This window comes from Piliocolobus tephrosceles, chromosome 15, assembly GCF_002776525.5.
Source record: "Piliocolobus tephrosceles isolate RC106 chromosome 15, ASM277652v3, whole genome shotgun sequence".
In the NCBI taxonomy this organism is placed as follows: domain Eukaryota; kingdom Metazoa; phylum Chordata; class Mammalia; order Primates; family Cercopithecidae; genus Piliocolobus; species Piliocolobus tephrosceles.
In genome coordinates, this window is record NC_045448.1 from 105,313,130 (window position 1) to 105,333,060 (window position 19,931).

A 19,931-nucleotide genomic window follows, 5' to 3' on the forward strand; every position below is an offset into this window, starting at 1 on the left:
TCCGACAGGTTACTTAATTCGTGCGTTACAATTTTTCCCCCAGAAAAGAAAGAAATGCAAATGAGTTATTCTACAAAGCACCTAAAACAGTACATGGCATGTGGGAAGCCCTCAATAAATGGTAGTTTTTATTATTATTAAATTATTACAAAGGTAATAAGAATACTCTTAAAAGTATTCTTAAAAGCAGTCCCCAACCTTTTTGGCACTGGACCAGTTTCATGGAAGACAATTTTTCCATGCATAGGGAGAGGTGGCAGGGAAGGTTTCAGGATGAAACTGTTCACCTCAGATCATCAGGCATTAGATTTCATAAGGAGCATGCAACCTAGATCCACTGCATGCTCAGTTCACAACAGCGTTCACACTCCTATGAGAATCTAATGCTGGACTGCTCTGACAGGAGCAGTGGTAATGCTCACTCAACCGCAGCTCACCTCCTGCTGTGCCACCTGGTTCCTAGCTGGCCAGCAAATGGTCTGGGTCTGAGGCCTGGGGTTTGGAGACTTCTGCTCTCACACACTAAAATAGGTTAAGTGTTGTAATTCAGTGTCCCGCAGATTCTAGTTCATTCAAGTTCTGCAAGTCTTTCCTGTGATGTGGATAAAGCAATGGAACTGTCAGAATCAATGCAAGACGTCTCCTGAAAAGAGCCAGACCTCAGAAACATTCCTCAGCAACTGAACCTATCTAATGCTAAATTAGTTTACCAGACTTCCTTGTATCAAGGTTAGGTACTCATCCAACATATTTAGCTTCACACTTTATAAAAAATCTTTCTGATCACTTAGATGTCAACAAAATCCTAACTGGACGTCTGCTTCCGTTCCAATTCCCCTAATATCTTTTTCGTAGATCAGCAATAAATCATCTCATTAAATCATCTCATTAAATCTTAGATCATATCGCTCTGCTCAAAAATCTTCCAGAGAGCCAGGATTCTCACTGTTGAAGTGGGAAGTTACACATAAGCAAGAGCGGAAGGCTACAATGATCCTTACATACCTTATAATGTTTAGCTTAATAGAGATATTGAGGGATTAGAAATAATAATAGATAGGCGTACACACATGGGTTAGCTCCGTCAGCTGAGAGGACTTACAGCAACAGCACTCAGTGGCAATGAGCACGTCCGGTGCCCAGATCTTGGCTGCATTCTTTAATAAAAGGAACCAGCGCTCCTTTGAGAAATGGCTGATTATGTCTGGAGCACTTTGTAATGCCAGAAAGGAACTACTGGAAAAAACATAATGACGGGGTATGTCAAAGGGACACTGGAGTCAACTGTAGCCAAAGCTGGAACGATTTCAGCAACAAAATAAGTTACAAAGTATTACTGGCTTAGAACCCAAACCAAAATAAATAAATAAATAAATAAACAAACAAACAACCCTAAGTTCATACTAATATAAATAAGTGAATAAGTTAATGAGAAAGAACAAACATCCCATTCAGAAGAATTCCAAATAATTTATGTAGGTACTCTCTACTCAAGGAGGTGGAGCAAAACTATTCATCCCTTAAGTGTGGGCTACGCTTAATGATTTGCTCCCAAAGAGTACAGGATAGAAAAGGGGAAAAATAACACTAGAGAAAGCTGACAAAGACTTTCTCAGCCAGGTGATTAAGGTTAATTAATATCAACACTGATAAAAGCCAAATTGATGGCAGGCACCTTTGGTATGATGGAATGAGAATGGCCCTTTATCTGTATGGTCTTCCCTCCCAAAACTCATAACCCTACTCTAACAGAAAAACATCAGAGTCCAGTTGAAGGACATCATACAAAATACCTGACCAGTATCTTCCCAAATACCTAACTGCCTCAAAACTGTCAATGACATCAAAAACAAGGAAAGTCTGAGAAACTGTCACAGTTAAGAGGAGCCTAAGGAAGAAGTCATGACCATTAAATGTAATGTGGTATCCTGGAATAGTAAAAGGACATTTGGCAAAAACTAAGTAAATCTAAATAAAGTATGGACTTTAATAACATATCCATATTAGTTCATCAATTGTACACAGGTATACCAAACATGTAAGGGGAAACAGCGTAGCATATATAGGAACTCTGTACCATCTTCACAACTTCTTTGAAAATCTAAAACTATTCAAAAATAGTTTATGAAAAAATTAAAACCTCCAATGCTTGTCCATTTCGATCACAGTGAAAACCAAACTCTTTTTTTTTTTTTTTTTTTTGAGATGGAGTCTTGCTTTGTAGCCCAGGCTGGAGTGCCGTGGCCCAATCTTGGCTCACAGTAACCTCTGCCTCCTGGGTTCAACGGATTCTCCTGCCTCGGCCTGCTGAGTAGCTGGAATTACAGGCACGCGCCACCACCTCCGGCTAATTTTTGTATTTTTAGTGGACATGGGTTTCGCCATGTTGGCTAGGCTGGTCTCGAACTCCTGACCTTAGGTGATTCGCCCGCCTGGCCTCCCAAAGTGCTGGGGTTACAAGCGTGGGCCACCACGCCCGGCTCTAATTCTTAATCCTCACCCTCTCATGTCTTTGTAGTACACTACTGCCAACCTTCCCCACCTCCAGGACTCAATCTCCAATTACCCTCTTGCTCAATCACCAGACATGCTGCCCGCCTTGTTTGATCTAGAACTAGTCAAGCAGTAATGCTCCCTTTGACTATTCCCTCTCCTGGAATGATCCTGATACTTACATGGCTAATTCCTTATCTTTTTAAATTTTTGGCTCAAATCTCACCTTTTCAATGAGGTCTACCCAGATCACATCATTTGACATTTTCACCCATACCCCAACTGTCAACACTCCCAATTCCTCTCTTTCCTTTCTACTGTGCGTACCTTCTAACGTAACTTAATTATCTGTTAGGTTTGTTGTTTGGCGCATGTCCATTCAATACCATGCTAATTCCATAGGAAAGGGGTTTTTAGATTTTGTTGTTTTGGGTCTGTTATATTCACAGAAGTATCCCAAGCACCTATGTAAAGTGGTATCTGCCCTACAGCAGGCACATAATATTTTTTTTTGCAGAATAACTGAAATTTAAATATTTACAGACTACTGAAGGTGCGATAGTCAAAAGTTACAAATTTTAGAGTCTCGCTAAGTTCCTGGTATTGAACTCAGCCTCAAGCAATCCTCAATTTTCCCAGTAATTGGAGCTAGGTGTCACCACGTTTGACTCAAGGAATACGTTTATTTTATTCTATTTTTTTGAGACGGAGTCTCGCTCTGTAGCCCAGGCTGGAGTGCAGTAGCGCCATCTCGGCTCACTGCAAGCTCCGCCTCCCGGGTTCACGCCATTCTCCTGCCTCAGCCTCCCGAGTAGCTGGGACTACAGGCGCCCGCCACCACGCCCGGCTAATTTTTTATATTTTTAGTAGAGACGGGGTTTCACCGTGTTAGCCAGGATGGTCTCGATCTCCTGACCTCGGTCCTCCCGCCTCGGCCTCCAAAAGTGCTGAGATTACAGGCATGAGCCACCTCGCCTGGCAAGGAATGTTTTAATAAAGTAAAAGTTACTGTCTCCTACTGTAAAACAGGAAAATACCAGGCATCACAGAAGTATGATCCCATTTCTATTTTTTAAAATGTGAACGTGTCTATTTACAGAAAAATTCTGGAAGGTTGTCAGAAAAGTGTTAATATACGCCTGGGGGTATGAAAAAAGGTGTTTTTCCTCCCCCACACCGACCGATAGTTCTTTTGTCTTTTTACAATGACCATGCATGCAACAGGAACGCTAAAAAGCGATTTCTTTTTCTAAACCGTCAATGTATATAATTATTAAAGGGAGAAAAACACTTCTGAAATGTAAAACATAGAATCACTTCTGCAGAGATACCAGAGATCTCTGAAGGCTGGAAGCGTGTCTCTTCTCTGAATTCCTAGTGCCTAACAAGCAGTAGGCAGCCCTCATTACTGCCTCCTGGCAAAAGGGCAGAACAAACAGCTTTTGGTAGGTCTGGATCAAAATAGTAACAAATCACAATTTTAATACAATGGCAAATATTCTAACTGCCAACTCCAGGATGTCTGCATTACAAAATGAAGCAATACAAAAATAAAGACAATTTTCTATCTTCATTACAAAAAAAAAAAAAAAAAAAAAAGCAACCCTCATCCCCAATGGCAACCTTAAATTATCAATAAAGCACAGAAAATGCTGCTTGGGTTCCCTATCCCAAGCTGTCCAGCCTCGGCGGCTCCGTCCTTGAGCTCCCGAGTCTGGGCCCAAAAAGCCGCATGGCCCTGGATCCCGCGAATTGGGAAATGGGGGGATCCTGCAGGCCAACGGCCTTACGGGAGCCAATGTGACGGGATCTGGCGCAGACGCATTTAGGTTGCCATAACCTGCCAACTCAGAACGCAATAGGGAAAATCAATTAGGATCTGCAGAGGGCTCCCGGATACACCTTGCGAAGAATGCCGCACTCTCGGCCACTCATTCCCCACTCACCAGCACCCGCTAAACGTTCAGCCTGAACTTTTCCACCGAAAGGAAGCAGAACATAAGAAGAGCTACCAAGTGCCACACTCAAAGCCTGCCGTCGCAGTGAACGCGACCTGCAAACTAGGGCACTTTGGTTCCGACGAAATCCCTCCCCCTCAGGCAAGTCCCTAGAAAGAGAGCGCAGGGGCCTGAGTGTCACATGACCACTTCCCGGAAGCGCGGCAGACCCGCTTCACTTCAGTCTGGGTTAAGGTGGAGGAGAATTCCCGGAATTATGGCGAAGTCCGGACTGGGGCAGGATCCTCAGAGCACAGCTGCAGCCACTGTGCTCAAGCGGGCGGTAGAACTAGATTCGGAGTCGCGGTATCCGCAGGCTCTGGTGTGTTACCAAGAGGGGATTGATCTGCTCCTGCAGGTTCTGAAAGGTAAGCAATGAGGCAAGGCGGGGAGGACCTGAGGAAAAGGGCTGGTTCCTGCTGTGTCTGGGGTGAAGTGAATGAGTTAAAAACGATTCTTCCGCACCACGAAGCAGCAGTTAAATACAAAGGTGGGATATTCTACAGGACAACTGGGCCGCTTTCCTTTAGATCTTTAGTAGATTGATGTCATCTAGAAAAGGTGGGGGGGGCTACTAGTCTAGATTTTAAAAGACTTAAGAGATAGAACCCAGTGTAATATATAAGCTTTGATAGGACCTGGGTTTGTACGAACTTTGAAAGACATTTTTGGATGTATTAGAAAAGTTTGAATATAGATTGGGTGACATTAAAATTATTTTCTTAGGCAATATGATTTTTTTTTTTTCCGAAAACTATCCTAAATTTTTAGGGATGCAGACCAAAGTGTTTTAGAAAGAGATGCTATGATGTCTTTAGTTAATTTTCCTTAAGCAAAAATTTTTAAAAAATCGAAGCTCTATTTGAGCAAAAATGCTAATTTTAAAAATCTAGGTGATGGGTAATAAGGGTGTTTATTATACGATTGTTTTTAATTTTCTGTTTAAACATTTGCATTTAAAGCAAACCAAAGTAAAATTATGTACCGGCAGAAGAAGAAAAGTTTTTCTTAAAGGGATGAAGTTCGGTGTGAGAAATGCACAGGGTTGTGGAGGGGACAGTGAGACTTTTCCTATTACTTATAGTTATTCAATGTTGAGAAATACCCAAATATTCCTTAACACCCAGCACAACCCTGGCTCACAGCAGACACTCAATATTTATGTATTAAATTGATAAGATCAACTCCCGCTCCCCAACCCACTGACACTCCCAGTCTGGACTAAGCTCCCTCTGTGCTTTCTAGTTTAAGCTTCTTATAATTAAAGTGTTATCGAAGCTTTGAGGCAGCAGAGGGAAGCCCTTCATGGTTTGGTGCTTTGGTCAGAACTATAAACTCTACCTTGCCTGGGGCATTATTTGATGATAATGATGACAGTGACAACAGCAATAAGCGTAGCTATCACATTTCAGTGCTGAGTGCCAGGCATTGCAGAGAACATTAAAAGTATGATCTCGTTTCATCCGTACCAATTGCCCTATCAAGTAGGAGTTGATGGTGTTCTCGCTTTACAGCATAAAAAATATTGTTCGCTTTCAAGTTCTGCCACTAGGAGGTGGTAGAGTCACAGTCAGAGCCCAAGGCCTGTGTATACTGAATCCCAGAAGAGAGATGGTGTACTGTGTTGGTCAGATGGAACACTGCTCAAGTTTTGGCTGCACCAGGAATCTGAAGCAGGAGAATCACAGTTCCTCTCTAGTGTGCTTTACTGATCCCGTAGAGGTTACATGTAACATGACATAGATGGGTTAAGACCAAAATGCAAATAGCGCTAATACAGGCAAAAGTGCCAGGAGAGAGAGATCTGTAGATAGGCACAATGAGGATTTCAACAGTTAAAGGTCATGGGAGGGTGGAAAGGTAGAGGTGGAGTTTGACTGGGGCTTTGGAGGAAAAAATTTCAGAAGTCAGAAATTCATCTAAGAGTCTTCAAATTCCTGTGCTGTCTTACCAAATAAGTAGTTTGGTTGAGCACGTGTCTGAAGAGGAAGAGTGAGAAGTAAAGTTTAAAGGTCGATAGGGGCTTGGATCACATTGTGAATGCCTTGACTACCAGGAGATTCTAACTCATTCCACAGGCAAGGAGAAACTATTGAAGGTGTTTACAAAGGAGTAACATAATCGGAGTTGCATTTCAGGGCTTGTCTCTTTCAGGAATGTGCTCTTTTCTCACAGATACTTATTTGCATGGCACACTCTCTCCTATTCCAGGCCTTTACACAAATATCACCTTCTTTGTGAGGCTTTCCCAGACCTCCAGTGTAAAATTATAACCCCATCCCAGCACTCCCTGTCCTCCGTTATTTTATTTGATAGCACTTATCTCAGTCTAATATACATGTTTTACCAACTTATTTTTATTGTTCTCTTTCTTCCTACTTGAACAATAGAGGAGAATTGTGTCTGTTGTATTAACTGCTGTATCCACAGCACTTAGAACAGTGCCTGGCATGTCGTTAGTTCTCAATAAATATTTCTTGAATAAAGGACTGAATATGGCAAGGATGTAAAGTAGATATTAACCTGTAGAGACTGAAGTTAAGCAGACCAATTAAGGAGCTCCTGCTGGAATCAAAATAAGAGGTGAGTATAGCCATTATAGAAAACAGTGTGGAGATTCCTCAAAAAATTAAAAAGAGAACTACCATATGATCCATCAATCCCATTACTGGGTATATATCCAAAGGAAATGAAATCATTACATTGAAGAGGTATTTGTACTCCCAAGCTTACTGCAGCACTATTCATAATAGCCAAGATAGGGAATCAATCCAAGTGTCTATCAGCAGATGAATAGATAAAGAAAATGTGGTACATATATACGGTGGAATACTGTTCAGCCATAAAAATTGAAATCCTGTCATTTGTGACATGGACAAACTTGTAGGAAATTGTTAAGTGAAATTAGCCAGACACAGAAAGACAAATACCACATGATCTCACTCATATGTGGAATCTGAAAAAGTTGATATAGAAGTAGAGAGTAGAATAGTGGTTACCAGAAGCTGGGAAGGGCAGGGGGTAGGAGGAATGGTGAGAGGTTGGTCAAAGGGTACAAAATTACAGTTAGATGCCAGGCACAGTGGCTCATGCCTGTAATCCCAGTACTTTGGGAGGCCGAGGTGGGCAGATCACTTGAGGTCAGGAGTTCAAGACCAGCCTGGCCAACATGGTGAAACCCTGTATCTCTTAAAAAAAAAAAAATACAGTTAAATAAGAGGAATAAATTCCGGTGTCTTATTACACAATAGGGTGACTATAGTTAATAATGTGTTGTATGTTTCAACATAGCTAGAATGAAGGATTTTCAAGGTTCTTACCACAAAGAAACTAAATATTTGAGATGACAGATATGCTAATTACCCTGATTTGATCATTACCTTTACCAGGTGGTTAAAGTTAATATCATCAGTAGTAAGACACATAAACATCACGTACCCACTAAGCAAGGTACATCACTTCTGTGATTGTCTTGCCAAAAAATGCATAAACCAAGTCTAATCATGAGCAAACATCAGACCGTCCAAAATGAGAGACATTCTGCAAAAATAACTGACCGATCTTATTCCTAAATGTCAAGGTCATAGAAGGCAGAGAAAGATTAGGGAATGAACACAGACTGGAGGAGACTAAGGACACATAACTAAATGCAATATGGGATCCGGACCAGAAAACACTTTCATTAGTGGAAAAATTAGTGAAATTCAAATAAGGTTTGTAGATGAGTTCATAGTATTGTCTCAGCGTTAATTTCCTAGCTCTGATATTTGTAGTATGGCTTGTAATATGTTAACATTAGGAGAATCCAGGTGAAGGAGGTATCTGTACCATTTTTGCAACTTTTCTGTAAATATAAAATTAACTCAAAATGTTTTTTAAAATGAGAGATTAAAATGAAATTATTGGCTGGGCACTGCGGCTTACGCCTGTAATCCCAGCACTTTAGGAGGCCGAGGCGGGCGGATCACCTGAGGTCAGGAGTCAGAGACCAGCCTGACCAAAACATGGTGAAACCCCATCTCTACTAAAAATACAAAAACTAGACAGGCATGGTGGTGGATGCCTGTAGTCCCAGCTACTCAGGAGGCTAACAGAAGAATTGCTTGAACCGGAAGGTGGAGGCTGCAGACAGCCGAGATCGTGCCACTGCACTGCAGCCTGAGCGACAGAACGAGACTCCGTCTCAAAATAAACAAAAAATGAAATTATTATGGAAAATATAAGAGATGTTGAAAGGAAAGAAGGGAAGGAACAAGAAGTGATTTGTTGACTGATTTGGGAGGATGGGTGCTTGGAGTAAAACTTTATGATCATGTATATTCAAAAATAACATTTTTGTGGTAGCTGGAAAAATGTGCATTATATAATGGGGAGGTCTGGAAGAGTAGCTGGTTTTGTGGAAGACAAATATTTTTTGCTATCTTTTAATTATGCAAAAACTTCAAACTTGTGGGTAATTAGGATAACATAGTGCTCAGACATGAGTTTGACATGTAATGAGCCACCTTTCAGCCCACCAGATTTGGTGTCCCAGAGATGAGACGTAGTATCAAGCGTTCCCACTCCCAAACCAAGCTGCATCACATGCTTCGTGTAAATATGAAGGTCTTGGATGTTCAAGCCAAATTTGAGCTTATCGTGTGTATTTGAGGACTAAGGCAAATCATACTAAAGGATAGGATATTTGCAGAAAACTTGAGAAACTGAAAACAATGCCCAAATTAAATAGAAAAATTGTTTTGATACTTGCTAAGATATATATTTTTAAATTTGTAGGTACCAAAGATAATACTAAGAGATGTAATCTCAGAGAAAAAATTTCCAACTACATGGACAGAGCGGAAAACATAAAGAAGTACTTGGAGCAAGAAAAAGAAGGTAAAGAGGCTGTTTTAGAAAACACATCCGTAAACGACTAGATCGTCCATTCACCCAGTGTTTCTGGCTCCTGCCCTTTGGAGCTCTGTGTGGTCTGGACCAATTGTCCCTGGGAGCTTACAGGATTTAATCTGCATTTCCACTCCCATATAGGAGTTGTTCTTGTTTTTTTTTTCAGTTGGGGGTGGGAATGTCAGACGTCCCTTTGACCTTTGAACATCCGATGAAAGCTATACATACTGGAGAATGTTACATGCCATTTTTAAGGGGTTCACAAATCCCTATGAAGTTTATGTGTGGACCCTATGTTAAGAAATACTACAGAGGAATACTGAATGTAAATTGTGTATTTTATTTATATTTCCCTTTATGAAATGACCAAAATCATGAAAGAAGCTAAAGAAACTCCTGGGATTTCCCTCAGATTTTGTTGTGAATCAAAACACCTCAGGAGTTAAGCATTCCTAATGATTAGAGGTCAGGTAGGTATTGTTCCCTATTGATTATTAGTTCCCTGCTCCTAAGCATCCAGTTTACAAATGTCTGTAAATGGCCATTTCCACCCTTACCTGAGTGCATACTTGCTGCTTTCTATAGCCAAAGGTACTGCTGCCCTGAAAAGCCAGTGCTCCCGGGCCCCAGCTTTTCTTCCTCTCTATACTTTCTACACCCCTTTCCCCATCTCTTTCTGCTCTTCTGTATCAGTACATATCCTGAGGATCCCCCACTGAGCTCCTTTGTTCAGTACGAATAAAATTGTGTTTCCTTCACCCCAATTTGAAATTCAGAATGAAATTTTACTCGAAAACATTGATGAAATATAGGACCTTCAGCATTGTGGTTTTGAGTACATGGCATTAAATTAACCTCTCTGTGGCTATCTTGGCTTAAAAAATACGGCATAGTTGCCAACATTATCTCTGTGGAAATATTTGGAACAGAATCCAAACTACTGATTTTTAAACAAAGTGTAAAGTATAATTCAGGGGCTACCATATAACATATAATTTAGGGACTAGCATTAGGGGTCTTTTTTTTTTCTGAGACGGAGTCTCACTCTGTCGCCCAGGCTGGAGTGCAGTGGCACGACCTCGGCTCATTGCAACCTCTGCCTCCTGGGTTCAAGCAATTCTCCTGTCTCAGCCTCCCGAGTAGCTGGGACTACAGGCACCCGCCACCTCGCCTGGCTCATTTTTGTATTTTTAGTAGAGTCGAGGTTTTGCCATATTGGTCAGACTGGTCTCTAACTCCTGACCTTAGGTGATCCTCCCACCTTGGTCTCCCAAAGTGCTGGGTTTACAAGTGTGAGCCACTGTGCCCAGCCAGGGGTCATATTTTTTTAAAACCTTAAAGGTTTCTGATAACTTTTTCAATGTTCATTTTGAATTAACAAAAGCAATAGATCTATCCTATTGATCCTGTGACATTCCCAGTCTTTAGCTTGGGTTATTAAGAAGTACTATATATTTCTGTTTAAAACTCTACATGTGCCAAGAAAGACTTCGAAGCTCCATATTATACTGTATTCATGTTTTTTCTTTTTTCTTTTTTTTGAGGCAGAGTCTTGCTCTGTTGCCCAGGCTGGAGTGCAGTGGTGCGATCTCAGCTCACTGTAACCTCCACCTCCTGGCTTCAAGTGATTCTCCTGCCTCAGCCTCCCAAGTAGTTGAAACTACAGTCGCCTGACGTCACGCCTGGCTACTTTTTATATTTTTAGTAGAGGTGGCGTTTCACCATGTTGGCCAGGCTGGTCTCGAACTCCTGACCTCAAATGATCTACCTACGTTGGCTTCCCAAAATGCTGGGATCACAGGTGTGAGCCACTGCACCCTGCCCTGCATTCATGTTTAATACTCACTTTAGTTATTAGATTGCAAGACATAAAAAGACAAGTCTGAAGAGAAGGACCAGAGAGCCACTGAGTTACAGTATGTGGTGCTACCCATGGTGACAGAAGTTATTGGATACCTTTATACATATACCACTCCCTTCAACAAACTGCCTGGTCTATAGGATCCGGCTCAAGGACCTGTTCCAGGAAACCTCTGGATTTTCCCCCCTGCCTAGCCTCTGTGAAGGCAGAAATCACTAATGTAATGGTTTGCCTTAAATACGTTTGTGTGTGTAACATCCTGCAATGTGTATGATATTTGGTAGGCATTCAATAAGTATTTGCTGAATGAATAAGTGAAAAAAATTAATGTGTATCTGATGCTGATTAATCACTATATATAAAATATAAAATGTGTTAAAAAAAATGGTCACTGGTTTTACTGTTGAAGCCTGTGTTTTATAGATGGAAAATATCACAAGCAAATTAAAATAGAAGAGAATGCAACAGGTTTCAGTTATGAGTCACTTTTTCGCGAATATCTTAATGAGACAGTTACAGAAGTTTGGATAGAAGATCCTTATATTAGACATACTCATCAGGTATGTGAACGTACTAAAATATAATGAAATATTATATTCAATGTACTAAGTTAGTAATAATCCATTCTAATGTCTTTTAGCTGTATAACTTTCTTCGATTTTGTGAGATGCTTATTAAGAGACCATGTAAAGTAAAAACTATTCACCTTCTCACCTCTCTGGATGAAGTAGGTACCTGAAAGCACTTACTCTTTCTTATTAACTTTATTCACTTACAAGATGTAGTCCCATCAAGGAAAACACAGATGCAGTGCTTCAGTTAGATTTATTTCCTTGGAAATTAACTTATTATCTAACAGTATGCATAGCATGTCATGAAAAAATGTTATTGATTTTAGGATGCTGATTTTGTATTTGGCCACTTTGCTAAATGCGCTTATTCAAATAGTTTGTTAGTTTAGTCTCTTGGATATTCTAGGAGGCAATCACACTGTCCGCACTATGGACAATTTTGTTGCTTTACCAATTATTATATCTGGGGGTTGGTAGCATGATGTGGCAGTGGGCATCTCTATCTTGATTTTGACTTAAAATAGGAATACTTCTAAATAATTATGACTTCTACGATTGATTTCAAAAGAAGTCAGCTCCACCTGGATGACTAAAACTATTCCAAACTACATTTAAGGAGACAGGATGGAGTTATGTTCACATTAGAAAAGAAAATTATTTTGATAAAAACAATTGCTCTTTAAACTACCTCACATTGTTTAGTTGCTTCTTTGAGATAGTAGACATTGAAACGAGTATAGAACATTTCCATCTTAATCCACCTATGATACAGATTGTGTTGCTTAGGGATAGTTTAAGATAACAATAATAACTGAGGAGATAATCGTATTTTTGCAATTAACAGGGCACTGAGCAAGTGCAGCAAAGTAGGGGCCTGCAAGAAATAGAAGAGTCACTCAGGAGTCATGGTGTGCTGTTGGAAGTGCAGTACTCTTCTTCAATACATGACCGAGAAATTAGGTTCGTCTACAATAATGTTTTAATTTTTATGCAGTCGATATATACTTAAAAATTTTTAAAAATGTTTTATATAATTGCATATATTTAATATTTATTTATAAATATTTAAAATTCAAAAAAACCTCCATTTAGTCATTTTTCACTTTTGAGAAAAAAAACACTTGGCTTACTTTTGGACAAAGTAAGCCAAGTGCTTTGTGTGTGAGTTTAATATTTCCTAATAGAGTAATATTTACATATTCTGTGTCATAGAGAAAAAGAGAATACTTTTCTGTCTACTCAACTGTATATATAGTGTTATGATATTAGGATAATTTATTTTCTAGTGAACTTAATATTTACTTATTGTGGCTTTACTTCTTATGGGTTATTAAATATTCTAGTAGGCATGACAATTTGCTGCGTCTATAAGAAAACAGAATATGCGGTTATTTCAGTGATATCTTCCTTTTGTTTAGCACAGTGGTTATATGTTTATAGCAAGGGCACTCAGTTTTAATAAAAACTTAATCACAAACAAAATATGCAAAACAGATGAAAATGCAGCTGCTGTAGTTGAAGCAGAGGTCAGGGCCCAGGGCTCCTCCTGCACATTCCCCATCTCTAGGTAGGGGAACTCTTGAAACACCACCAGTTGCCCTGAATACACTTTGCCACCACTTGTTAGCAGAACACGAAAAAGTTTGATCAACAAGCTGAAATTCAAGGTTAAACTATCAGATAATCAAATCAATTGATTGTTTCTATGACTGTTTTCACTGTGGACACAGCTCATAACGAACCCCAGGTTTGATTCAACTCAAGCCACTGGAGGAAGTGGTTTGCTTTGTTAGGGGGAAATTTTGCTGACACTTAATACACTACAGCTCTATTAATAGTCTGACTTTAATGTCTTGAATATAATACTATATACTAATTTCAACAGGTTCAACAATGGATGGATGATTAAGATTGGAAGGGGACTTGATTATTTTAAGAAACCACAGGTAGGATATAATCTTATGAGTAAATGTGTAGCACTGTTTTTGTATCATTTTTAATGATACTCTTTTCTTCTCTTCTTAGAGTCGTTTTTCCCTTGGATATTGTGATTTTGATTTAAGACCATGTCATGAAACAACAGTGGACATTTTTCATAAGAAACATACCAAAAATATATGATGGGCAGTAGCCTAATTTGTATTATGTCTATTTTATGTGAATATTGGATTTTTTTTAAAAGATCACTTTTGTAATGTATGAATTTAACAACAAACTTTTATATTTCTACTAATTTATGGATCCATCATTCGGTTGTGGGAACAATCCTGAATATTTTTGTAACTATATTACTCAGTAGATTTACAATGTTTCTTTCAAGTAATACAGCTAATTTAAACATGTTACCAGCTTTTCTGTTATTTGGCTGCGGGAGCATGTCAACAAATAATGAGCATCTATTAGGAAGATGAATTAGATCTGAATTTTGCCTGTGGGAGTTTTGAGTCCAGGCGGGAAAGACACCATAGATTAGAGTGCTTTTAAAGAGACAGATGGAGCTTGGGCAACCTGTTTCTACAAAAAAAAAAAAAAAAAAAAAAAAAAAAAAAAAAAGCCAGGCATGGTGGCACGTGCCTATAGTCCTAGCTACTTGGGAGGCTGAGGTGAAAGGATCACTTAAGCTTAGGAGGTCCAGACTGCAGTGAGCTGAGATTGCACCACTGCACTCTAGCTTGGGTGACAGAGCCAGACCCTGTCTCAAAAAAGAAAAAAAAAAAAAAAAGACAGATGGGCTTGGGGTCTAATAAACAGGAAAGTAAAATATTAATTTTGTTACAATTAAGATAATTGTTGCCGGGCGCGGTGGCTCAAGCCTGTAATCCCAGCACTTTGGGAGGCCGAGACGGGCGGATCACGAGGTCAGGAGATTGAGACCATCCTGGCTAACACGGTGAAACCCCGTCTCTACTAAAAAATACAAAAAAATAGCTGGGCGAGGTGGTGGGCGCCTGTAGTCCCAGCTACTTGGGAGGCTGAGGCAGGAGAATGGCGTAAACCTGGGAGGCGGAACTTGCAGTGAGCTGACATCTGGCCACTGCACTCCAGCCTGGGCGACAGAGCGAGACTCCGTCTCAAAAAAAAAAAAAAAGATAATTGTCTTTGGTAAACGTTTACCATCATGCAGTTGTGCAATATTACCTAACTCCATAAAGGCAAATCCACCCATTCAGTTATCCAAATGCATTTTGCAGCTTACTCACTTTGGCTGGCACATTTGCAAAGCCTTGCAGCTTAGAATCAACGTTCTGCATAAGTTTTCATCCAGATGCCAGTTGTGTGGTTGGAGACAGAATAGATTCCATGGAGACAGTCTGGAAGAGGGGTTGTATGCTAGAGGTAGTGAGTAGTCCACAGCTCAAAGAACATGCTGGCTGGGCACAGTGGCTCACGCCTGTAATCTCAGCACTTTGGGAGGTGGAGGCAGGCGGATCACCTAAGTCAGGAGTTTGAGACCAGCCTGACCAACATGGAGAAACCCTGTCTTTACTAAAAATACAAAATTAGCTGACCGTGGTGGTGCATGCGTGTAATTCCAGCTACTCGGGAGGCTGAGGCAGGGGAATTGGTTGAACCCTGGAGGCAGAGGCTGCAGTGAGCGGAGATTGTGCCATTGCACTCCAGCCTGGGCAACAAGAGTAAAACTCCATCTCAAAACAAACAAACAAACAAACAAACAAACAAACAAAAAAACCCAGCTAAGCTAACATATGTAAGAGGAAAACTATAGTACCGGTGTTCCGTATTGGAGAGTGCACATATAAATGTCACATCTGAGGACTATTCAACAGAGTTAAATGGTGTAGAGGACCAAAGGTAGAGACATGGGAACAAGGTTGGACAGAGTGGTCTTGGGCAAGCCTTGGAGACTATGTTTTCCTTTTGTGGGACAGCTGGTAGGTACAAGATGGCATAAAAGGCCAGGAAGGGCTTCCAGAACAGTTCCTGATTTTTTTTTTAATGTTTTCAGGTTCAGGTGCTGATAATACTGAATCTGAAAAATTTTAGACTCAAACTAATTTGCTAAGCTTTATCATATGGAAATTCAGGGTCTCAGGAAAACACTTGAACAAGTGTTGGCCTGATCCGAAGTTCCTCTCTGCAGAGTATCTTAGCTTATCTTGCCTGGTACCTGATGCCACGTGGAAATGGAGTAGCTCTTAATTAAGGTAAGAACATGTGGCTGGGCGCGGTGGCTCAAGCCTGTAATCCCAGCACTTTGGGAGGCCGAGACGGGCGGATCACGAGGTCAGGAGATCGAGACCATCCTGGCTAACACGGTGAAACCCCGTCTCTACTAAAAAATACAAAAAACTAGCTGGGCGAGGTGGCGGGCGCCTGTAGTCCCAGCTACTCGGGAGGCTGAGGCAGGAGAATGGCGTAAACCCGGGAGGCGGAGCTTGCAGTGAGCTGACATCTGGCCACTGCACTCCAGCCTGAGTGACAGAGCGAGACTCCGTCTCAAAAAAAAAAAAAAAAAAAAGAGCATTTGTTAGGCCTCTTTACCTTCATGTTAAAATAACAATTCTGATTTCTAAAGCATATCCATCTGTTACTATGGAGAATTAGCAATCCACAACCCTCTGCAATTAACTTTTATCCAACTTCTGTAAAAATCCTGGCTAAGACATAGTGATATTTAAAGAAAAGAGTCTACAGACATGCTATCCATTCTAGACATTTGGAGTTCTATCCCCAGATCTAATTAGAGCACCAGAAGCCTACAAGGTACAGCTTAAATATATCAAGAAATGTATAAGAACTATATGAACAACTATAAGCTTTATGGAAGGATATAAAAGAAAATTAGGGTAACTAGAAAGACAAATTGTATTCCTGAATGGGAAGACTTAATGTCAGTTCTCTCTAACTTAATTTATAAATTAAATAACAAAAGAGCAACACCAGGAGACTTGCTTGACCAGCTATAAAGACATAGCTACAATAATTTTCTTAAAAATGTATGGGCATAGGCATGGGCAAATAAATCAGTGGGACAGAACAAAAGAGTCCAGAAACACATTTGAAAGAGAGAAATTGAATGTATATGAATGAGCATTTAATATATAATAAAGGTGACATTTTAAGTTAGTGGAGAAAGAACTCAACAAATGGTTGGAAAAAATAACATTAACGCCTCTGTCTTACTCCGCATAAAGAAATTTTTCTATAATTATGTTCACACCATATAAAAAAAATTCTAAATGTATTAGAGCTAATTAATGAAAAATTTATATACATATATTTTAAAACCCCACTTAATGAACTGAGTATAACAGAAAGCTCCCGAACTGTTAAGAGCAAAAGACTTGGTCATGTAAATATACAAAACTTGAGTAAAAAGGAAACAGAAACTAAGTTTAAAAAAAAATGAGAGATCAAATTTATAAAATTATAAAGAGTCAGTATTCCTAATATATAAGGATGATGGCCAGATTTTTGGCAGTGACCTTGACCTGACCTCCTTTAGCCTCCACAAGGACTTGGGCCTTAGAGTAGTCTCTCCTGCTGTACTGCATCGTTCCTATCAGTACACACATCTCGAGCCAGATGCCACCCTATTTTTTCGTTCTTCATGAAAAACTTCTGGAAAGAGTGCTCTCTGTTTTGTTTTTTCTTGTTTCCTCACCACCTATTCACTTTAACTCACTTCAGTCTGGCTACTGCCCCAGTTACTCCACTGACACCGTGTTTGCTAAGGTCAACAGTGATCTCTACACCACCATATTCAATGGGCACTTTAAACTCTTGTATCATGTGACCTTTCAGAAGCACTTGACCCAGTTGGCTACTCCCTTCTTGAAACTCTTGACTTTCATGAAACATACTTTCTTCCTCCATTCTTCTTATATTTTAAATCCTGAAGTTCTCCCAAGCTAGGTACTAGGTAGTAACCTTTTTTTTTTTTTATTCACTCTTCCTGATTACACAGTAAGTGTTCTTAGTAAAAAGCAGTGAAAACTGCTCCTACCTGATATAAGCAAAAAAGGGGTTTATGACAAGAATAGCAGGTAGTTAAGCTATAGACTGAGACCTAGAGGTTTTGAAGTGAAAAATCACACCTAGATTCACTACCCAGAACTAATCAGACGACACCCCTGCTGACACTGATGCAAGGGCTGGATGCAGTAGCCTACGTCACTGACATCACTGGCATGGAAAGTACCACTGCAGCCTCACTGCCTTCATGACCCCAGAAATTCAGGCCCCTGTCGCTACTTCCAGAGAAGGCTTCTCATCATTCCAGATGTTCTGCATCACTACTGTCTAATGCAAAGTATGGAGCAGTTGCATCTGATTGGCACAGCTTAAGTCATGTGCCCACGCCTGTGCTTCAAGGAAGGCCAGGAAAGAGTATAGTAAACTTTTGTTTCCACAGAAGGAAGTAGGCTCTACCTCCTACCAGGTGGAGAGGTCCCCAAACATATAAGGGGACTCAGATGCTGAATATTTAATAGTTTAAAATTTAAACTTTAGATGAATTATAAAAGTCCAAAATTACTCATTCTCATGACTTAAAGTACTATTTATATGCGGTTAGCCCTCAAAATTCTAAATTAAGCCAAGACTTCTCCTTGGAGTTCTTATTCAACTGCCTATGACATCTCAGAAGCACACAAACATTTCACACATAATACACCCCAACCAAACTTTTCATATATACTCCCCTACTCCCCACGTATACTCCCATCCATCCAATCTCAAATAAGAAATCTAGGAGTAAAGGCCAGGTGCAGTGGCTCACACCTGTAATCTCAGGACTCTGGGAGGCTGAGGCAGGCAGATCACCTGAGGTCAGGAGTTCAAGAACAGCCTGGCCAACATAGTGAAACTTGTCTCCACTCAAAATACAAAAATTAGCCAGGTGTGGTGGTGCAGCTACTTGGGAGGCTAAGGTGGGAGGATCACTTGAACCCAGGAGGCAGGGGTTGCGGTGAACTGAGATCATACCTCTGCACTCCAGCCTAGGTGACAGAATAAGACTCTGTCTCAAAAAAATAAGACTACATATATATATGCCATTCTAACTCCTCACTCATGCCCATATGCAAACATTCAGAAAGTTCTGGGGAAACCACTGCAAAACATATCTTGAGTCCATCTGTTTCAGGGGTTACTGGGCCAGATTTCCAATTTGGAACTTGAAGCCCTTAACACCCTTTGCCTGATGATATCCTCTCTCTGGAGAAACAAATGGTATTACTGCACCAAAGCACATCATATCAGGATTTTTAACCTTTCTCAAAAAATAATTTTCACATGTGGTAACAAGTGCGATATGCTTATGAGTCATCTCTTCAAAGTTGTGTTTACTTGGTATTTAATATTGCTTTTAAATAACAAAAGGACCTGCCCATTAAACCTGCTAAACTGCCAATCATGTTTGTCCCAAGAACACCTTGAAAAATACACTCACTCACCCCACCCCCACTCTGAGATAATCAGTTGTCGGCAAAACCCTGTGTCCATGCCTGCTCTTCCTAAAAATAAAAAAAGGATGGGGCCTGGAACTACTGAGATATATTAAAAGAATATAACTCATAAAAAAAAGAGGGAGCTGGGCATGGTGTTGAGCACCTGTGCTTCTAGCTGCTCCAGAACCTGAGGCGAGAGGATCACTTGAACCGAGGACCTATGAGCCACTGCACTCCAGCCTGGGCAAGGTAAGACCCTGTCTTTAAAGAGAAAGGGAGGGGAGAGGGGAGGAGAGGGACCATGGGGGCTGGACGGGCTCATTTCTGAAGGTCTCAACTCTCACCAAATTACGAATCAAGGTTTGTGACAAGGTAAGAGTAGTGGAATTCTGAGCTTGAGAAGAGTGGAAACATTCCCCTCAAGAATGAGGGGGAACTCGGCCGGGCGCGGTGGCTCAAGCTTGTAATCCCAGCACTTTGGGAGGCCGAGACGGGCGGATCACGAGGTCAGGAGATCGAGACCATCCTGGCTAACACGGTGAAACCCTGTCTCTACTAAAAATACAAAAAACTAGCTGGGCGAGGTGGCGGGCGCCTGTAGTCCCAGCTACTCCGGAGGCTGAGGCAGGAGAATGGCGTAAACCCGGGAGGCGGAGCTTGCAGTGAGCTGAGATCTGGCCACTGCACTCCAGCCTGGGCGACAGAG

General features: G+C 40.7%; 2 protein-coding genes across 8 annotated transcripts in view; one reads left to right on the forward strand and one right to left on the reverse strand.

The window, feature by feature from the left end:
- Nucleotides 1-4,610, reverse strand: part of MRPL30 (mitochondrial ribosomal protein L30) — a 19,876-nt gene extending 15,266 nt beyond the window's left edge. For 2 of the 5 annotated variants that reach the window (XR_002731476.1, XM_023211414.1), the window contains exon 1: nt 4,440-4,610. The gene's annotated coding sequence lies outside the window, so the exon portion shown is untranslated. Of the gene's footprint in view, nt 1-437; nt 593-1,102; nt 1,237-4,439 lie in introns of all 5 variants that reach the window. The other 3 variants (XM_023211416.1, XM_023211417.1, XM_023211415.1) reach the window with 3 other exon arrangements.
- Nucleotides 4,531-14,155, forward strand: MITD1 (microtubule interacting and trafficking domain containing 1). 3 transcript variants are annotated; one of them, XR_002731475.1, is made up of 8 exons: nt 4,662-4,858; nt 9,267-9,368; nt 9,762-9,850; nt 11,665-11,801; nt 11,882-11,968; nt 12,658-12,773; nt 13,699-13,759; nt 13,839-14,155. XR_002731475.1 is itself a non-coding variant. In XM_023211412.1 (7 exons), the coding sequence occupies exons 1-7, from the start codon at nt 4,633-4,635 to the stop codon at nt 13,932-13,934; spliced, it is 825 nt and encodes a 274-aa protein (XP_023067180.1). In that variant the 5' UTR covers nt 4,531-4,632; the 3' UTR covers nt 13,935-14,155. The 3 variants fall into 3 exon arrangements, 2 of the variants coding, with proteins under 2 accessions (XP_023067180.1, XP_023067181.1); XM_023211412.1 differs by lacking the exon at nt 9,762-9,850 and having other exon boundaries at nt 4,531-4,858; XM_023211413.1 differs by lacking the exons at nt 9,762-9,850; nt 11,882-11,968 and having other exon boundaries at nt 4,531-4,858.
- Nucleotides 14,156-19,931: the final 5,776 nt, after the last annotated feature.

Bases quoted from the DNA above. Each gene is read 5' to 3' on its own strand.
- MITD1 (XM_023211412.1), top strand. From the start codon at position 4,633: ATGACCACTTCCCGGAAGCGCGGCAGACCCGCTTCACTTCAGTCTGGG. The intron at 11,802-11,881 runs GTATGTGAACGT...AATGTCTTTTAG, and splicing joins ATATTAGACATACTCATCAG to CTGTATAACTTTCTTCGATT. The intron at 13,760-13,838 runs GTAGGATATAAT...TTCTCTTCTTAG, and splicing joins ATTATTTTAAGAAACCACAG to AGTCGTTTTTCCCTTGGATA.